General features: G+C 52.9%; 1 protein-coding gene across 1 annotated transcript in view; it reads right to left on the minus strand.

Annotated features, from left to right (window-relative positions):
- The window catches only part of IQCD (IQ motif containing D), a 9,140-nt gene extending 2,871 nt beyond the window's left edge, over positions 1 to 6,269 (minus strand). Inside the window, exons 1-2 of the mRNA XM_006900989.1 lie at positions 5,544 to 6,269; positions 3,689 to 3,922 (exon numbers count right to left, since the gene is read on the minus strand). Of these exons, the coding sequence (XP_006901051.1) occupies positions 3,689 to 3,922; positions 5,544 to 6,269 (960 nt within the window). The remainder of the gene's footprint in view (positions 1 to 3,688; positions 3,923 to 5,543) is intronic.
- Between the last annotated feature and the right edge of the window lie 269 nt (positions 6,270 to 6,538).

Consider the following 6,538-nt stretch of genomic DNA (forward strand, 5'->3'; position numbering starts at 1 on the left):
AGATTCATCCTGGAGAGGGTTAAACCAGGCTGCTCCTTGGAGGCAAGGATTCTGAAGCTTCGTCTGACATACTTTGGACATGTTCCAAGGAGGGACCAGGAAGGACATCATATTTGGGAGGGTAAAGGAAGGGATGGAACAAGAGAGGAAGACCCTTGATGAGATGGATCAATTCAGTGATTGGGGTAATGGGAGTAGGTGTGTCAGAGAGAGTGAGATTGGCACAGGATAGAGCAGAGTTTAGGGCTCTTGTACATAGGGTCACTATGAGTTGCAAGCGACTCAACGGCACATAACAAGGGCAACATCATTAATATCACTTGCAAGTAAAATCTTGCGATTACCTAAAAACAGCTGGAAGAGTACACCGACAGAGAACTGCCAGAAATTCAGGCTGGATTTAGAAGAAGCCGTAGCACCAGAGATACAATTGCTGATGTCAGATGGATTTTGGCTGAAAGCAGACAACAGTAGAAGGATTGGGTTTTATTGACTACGCAAAGGCTTTTGACCGTGTGGATCATAACAAATTATGACTGACATTGGGAAGAATGGAAATCCCAGAACACTTAATTAATTGTGCTTAAATGCAAAACCTGTATACCTAGAACAAGAAGCTGTTTCCAAACAGATCAAGAGAACACTGCACAGTTCAAAAGGAAGATGTGTGTGACGGTTACATCCTTTCTCTGTATTAATTCAATCTGTATGCAGAGCCAAGCACTTGAAAAGCGAGACTCTATGAAGAGGAATGTGGCATCAGGTTGGGAGGAAGACTCATCAACAACGTGTGTCAAGCAGATGACACAACCCTGCTGGTGGAAAATACAGAGGATTGGAGACTGCAGCCTTTGATGTGTGCCGCACTTCAACATCAAGAAGACAGAAAGCTCACCACTGGGCCAGTAGGAAACATCATGATAGATGGAGAAGAGAGAGAAACTGTCAATGATTGAATCCTGCGCGGATCCACAATCAACACCCTTGACACCAGCAGCCAGGAAATGAAGAGATGCACTGGGAAAGTCTACAATTAAAGCCCTCTCCATGGTGCTGAAAAGCAGTGACGTGTCAGTTTAAAGACTCAGGTGCACCTGATCCAAACCATCTCTTCAGTTCCTTGCTGTATAACTGAGAGATGGCCAACGAATAAGGATGACAGAAGAGGAATCCAGGCCTTTGAGTCGTGATGTTGGAGAACGAACGACCTGTGGACTGCCAAGAGGGAAACCGTGTGTGTCTTGGGAAAAGGTGAGGCCAGGATGCTCCTTGGAGGCGAGGATAGTGCAGCTTCATCTCACATACTTTGGGTGCGTTGTGAGGAGGGCCCAGTGGTAGAAAAACGACAGCATGCTTGGAAAAGTGGAGGGTCAGCGAAGAGAGGAAGATTCTCAATGAGCTGGACCGACACAGCGGGTTCAAGGATGTCAGACTGGTCAGGAGGGCACAGGGTAGGGTGGGGTTCAGAACCATTGTTCAGAGGGTCTCCGTGAGTCGTGCTTGGCTCGACGGCACTTAGCAATAACCATGAGAACGGAAGGTGTTGGGAAGAATACAGAACGTAGCCTGGCCTCCCAGGAGAACCCACACAGCTGTCCGGGCAGGGAGAGCGGCCACAGTGCACCTCAGAAGTGAGGGTGTACTTGGCTCATGTCGTCCGGAAGGACCAGTTCCTGGAGAAGGACAACATCATCATGCTCGGTAAAAAGGGGGATATGGGTCCTCAGTGGGATGGAGGGACACGGGGGGCTGTCACAGTGGGCGTAAGCACGGGAGGGAGGGCCAGGCCAGGCAGGCTCTCTGTTCCTTGTGAATCAAAACGGATTCCATGATGCACACCCATGTTTATCGCGGCTTTATTCACAATAGCAAGGAGTTGGAAACAACCTAAGTGCCCATCAACGAACGAATGGATAGAGAAGCTCTGGTATATTCACACAATGGAATATTACACTGCACTGAAACACAAGGAACTCATGCAATATTACTCAAAATGAGTGACCCTGGAGGACATTATGCTGAGTGAAGTATCTCAGCCACAAAAGGATAAATACTGCATGGTGCCACTGTTGTAAAGCAGGACTGACCTCGGGTGGGGGGAGACTGAGAAGGATGAGTTCAATAATGTATACTGCATTGAAACAGATGAGGGAGAAAACTGTTTAAAGAGGGAAAAGTATTAGGTATTTTTGTCATGACAGGAGTCCAGAGCGAAGGTTGCATAGTGGCGTGGACCTGGGGGAGGGTTTGTAAAACAATGAAAGAATTTTTCTTTTACTTTTCCAAGAGGGTAGTGTACTAGGGGGGAGGTTTGGGAGGGGAGAAAAGTGCAACAATGAATGAAAGGAAATTCAAAGCGGGGGCGCGGGGGGAGCCGGACTCCATAGCATCTAGAGACAACATCCCACAAAGTATGGGGGGGGGTGTCAAGGAGTAGTCTGCTCTATTTTATAAAGAAGAGCAAGAGTATTATCATATTATCAGGACCAGCGTTCAGTGCATACTGTAGGCGCTCACAGGAGTGTTGAAAAAACTCATCCCCCCAGACCTCCAGGTTTCCATTCTAGACATTCATTTTCAGAGCACCCTGCAGGTAAGCCCAGGGTCCTGAGCTGCTCCAAGGGATCATTCTTGGCTTGGGAACCAGAGAGACCTAGGTTCAAATCCCTGCTCCACCCTTTACCAGCCCATTCCCTTATTCTGAGCCTGTCCTGCCATCTGTGAGATAAAGAGTCAGACAACAGCCTTAACCACGATGTTGTTCATGGCCATCGTGTTAAAAGTGACTCCAGTAGGCTTTCCAAGGTGGTCATTTGCACGGGAGGAGATTGCCCAGTTTCTCTTGAGGAGCAGCTGGTGGATTCGAACTGGCTGCCCTTGGGCTGAGAGTGCAATTTCTTACCCACTGGGCCACTAGAACTCCCTAAGATTGTTAATATGATTGAATGAGACTTAAAACGCACAGCGTAACATTTGGGACATGCATCTTCAGAGACTGATGTCCGGGCGTCAGTAGTCAGAACCAAGTCCGGGGCAGGCAGGGAGGTGCTCAGAGCTGCCAGAGCTGTTAAGCCTGCCAGACTTCAGGTTCAGCCTCAGTTTCCCATATTTGTCCATTTGTTCATGCCACTGTTATTTCTTTGAGCTGTTATTGGGATGCCAGACAGAGGGGTTTGGGGACATAGGTCTTTCTGCCCCCAGTCTCCAGATCTATGTGCTGTTTTCCTGCACCCAGGGGGCTATGCCCCAGGCTTCTAGACCTATGGGGAGTGGGGGTGACGGTCCTATCCTAATATCTCCCCACTTCCCTGTCCCGGGCACCTCCTTCAGCACCTGCTCCTGTTCTCAGTACCCCGTTGCCAGATTGTAGGGTTCCCCCTGCCCCGGGCACCTCCCTCAGTGCCTACTCCTGCTCTTCGTTCCCCGTGACAGGTTGTGGGGTCCCCCTGACCCCTCCACCCCGGGGACCTTCCTCAGCACCTGCTCCTGCTTCCCCGTGACCGGGTTGTGGGGTCCCCCTGCCCCCCTCCACCCCAGGCACCTTCCTCAGCGCCTGCTCCTGCTCTTGGTTCCCCGTGAGAGGTTGTGGGGTCCCCCTGCCCCCCCCCGCCCCGGGCACCTTCCTCAGCGCCTGCTCCTGCTCTTGGTTCTCTGTGACCAGGTTATGGGGTCCCCCCGCCCCGGGCACCTTCCTCAGCGCCTGCTCCTGCTCCCGGTTCTCTGTGACCAGGTTGTGGTACTGCATGCGTAGCATGGCCACGTCCTTCTGGATCTTGGCGATGCGTGCCTGCGACGTCCGGAAGTCGGCCTTCTGCTGCTTCTCCGCCTCCTTCTTGGTGCGGAGCAGGCTGCTGTCCGAGAGCTTGAGCACCTGGTGCAGGTGGCTTTTCAGCTCCTGGATCACGAAGTTCTCCTTCTCCACCTGGGCCGGCGAGAAAAGGGTCCCCGCTCACCCCCGTGCAGTGACCAGGAGCAGGCCAGGGTGGTGGGGTGCCCCATAAATGAGGCCAGCACAGGCCCACCTGTGCCCATCCACCGACCTACAGTGACCATGGTCACCGGGTACCCCACCTCTGCATGGGGGTATCGATTTGAAAGGAGGGTTTGATTCTGTAGAAATGTGCTTTGGCACAAGAGTCCACAATTCAGGTTGCATAGTGGAATGTACTTGGGGCGGTGGGAGGGGTGTGGGGGGATTGTGTACCAGGGAAGGAGTGTTTCTTTTACTTTTGAAAGGGAGGAGCGAACTGGGGTGGGGGGTGCTGGGCGGGGAGAGAAGTGCAGCAATGAATGAATGGAAATCCAAAATCTCCGTAAATGCTCATTAAAATTATTTAAAAAAAGAAAAAAGAAATGTTCTTTGGGCCTGGGAGTGACAGAGGCAGCTGTGCTCTGGAGCAGAATCCCTGGGGTGGTGAAGAAATGTCCCCACAGATCAGTAAGGCAGGATGAGTGAATCTGTGCTGACCTCACATGCTGGGTAACCCCACCCTGGCTGCGGCCATCATCACATACTCTCTCAGGACTGGGCATGACACCCACATCATCATCTCAGACAAGGGGGGACGGGACAGTCCACTTTACTGATGGGAAAACCGAGGCTCAAGGAGGATGCATGTTGTGGTGGAGGTTTGGGAGCTGAGCCAGGGCCTCACGTCAAGCGTGTCTGTCCATCCAGTGACCGAGCGCTTGGCCACCACCTGGCAGAGTGAGGGGCACGAGGGGGTGTGTGTGATTAAGGCCACTGGAAGATCTGGGTCAGCCACGTCCCACGTCGGGGACCCAGCAGGGCTGTCCAGGTGGCAGAGAGGTGACCCAGTCCCTCTTTGCATAATTTCTAGGCTTCATCCTCCCGATCCTTTTGGTCTGAGCTCCCCTGTGACGTTCACTACAGCACCCACTCTTACCCTCGGCGTACTCCTCACTGTGCTGGGGAAGCGTGCGCCTAGTGCCAGAGCCTGGCATTAGGAAGTGCTTGTGGAGGACAGGAATGGGGGAAACCCAGGGTAAATCACTAGAGCTCTAGTGGCATAGTGGCTGAGCACTTCAGCTGCTCTGCAAAAGGTTGATGGTTCAAAGCCACCCAGTGGGGAAAAGACCTGCCAATCCACTTTTGGAAAGATTACAGCCTGGGTTGTTCTACTCTGTCGAGAGCACGGAAGGAAGGCCTGACAATCTCCGTCTATCTAGATTACAGCCTAGAAAACTCACTGGGTTGATTCTCTAGCTCATTGAACTAGATGGCACTTAATTTAACAATCAAAAACCAAAACCCATTGTTGTCAGGTTGGAACAACTAAAATCTGACCCTCAAAAAAACCCCAACAAAACCTGACCCTCCAGCCAGTTTTCAGGTTCCGTAAATCACATGGGAAGATAGTGTCATTCTCCTGAAGATTGGAACTTCACACCTTTGTACTGGCAGCACAATTCCCTACCTGTTAGAGCACCAGAGCTCCCTAATGCACCACCCATTGAAATCATTGAAATCTCCTGCAGCTGGGGCCGCCTCCTTCCCCACCGGCCCACCCCCCACCCGGTACCTCCAAATCCTTGCTCTTGAGGCTTTGTTTCAGTTCCTTCTCGAGCGCCCCGACGGCCTCTTGGTTCCTCTGGTTGCGCTTGTTGATGTCCTGTATGAACTGGGCCTTGTCCCTGGCCTCCATGGGGCTGGTGAGCAGCTTCTCGAACAGGAAGCTGCGGAGTTCCACCAGGCAGTCGAGGAACTTCTGCGCTTGCTCGCTGCGGCCCAGCGCCTGGGCCTGCAGGAGGCTGGCGGCCTGCGGGGTCTGGAGCAGGAGCCGCACCACGTTCTTGGTGGAGTCCTTGACCTGCTGCGTCACGGCGGCCAGGCGGTCCTTCTGCTCCTCCATGGCCAGCAGCAGCTCTCTGATCTCCTTCTCATCGGTCAGCTCCTCCAGCTCTCTGCTCTGGTCGTTCAGGCTCTGGACTTGGTCCATGAGCTCCCTGCCCAGGGCCTTGTGATGCCTTATCTCACTCAGGATGTCGTCTCCCAGGAGGCCCTGCAGGATGTCCTGGCTGGCCACCGCGTCGGACAGCAGGGTGACCATCTCCACTTTGCAGATGGCCTCGTCCATGACGGACATGATCCTCTTGGTCTCAATGGTGGTGAGTTTGGTCCTGGCGGGGCCAAAGAATCTGACAGGGGAGGCCGGCTTGCTGCTGGCTGCCTCTGCTGCCATCAGCTTGAGTTTGCTGATGTCGATGCCTTGGTAGAGGGGGACCACGGAGACAACATCCAGGGCCATTTTGGGAGCGGTCTTGGCCTTTGTATGCCGTGCGACAGTGAGATGGAGGTAACCAGCGTGGTTCTTCCACGGTTAGGGTCCCTAGGCACCCCTGGGAAAAGACAGAGGAGGCTGTTAGGAGAGCCGTGAGGCAGCCCCGTGGCTGGTACGGCCACATCTTAGAGGCCTGCATCTTAGGGGCACTGCAGCTTCTGCACAAAAGTTTGAGCTACAAAGCAGTTCTTGTTGTCTTCCTTTAAGGATAGGTGTGTGTCAGAGTAACCTTTCAA

Source organism: Elephantulus edwardii, unplaced genomic scaffold (assembly GCF_000299155.1).
Source record: "Elephantulus edwardii isolate Elephantulus edwardi_28Jun2011 unplaced genomic scaffold, EleEdw1.0 scaffold00304, whole genome shotgun sequence".
Classification (NCBI taxonomy): domain Eukaryota; kingdom Metazoa; phylum Chordata; class Mammalia; order Macroscelidea; family Macroscelididae; genus Elephantulus; species Elephantulus edwardii.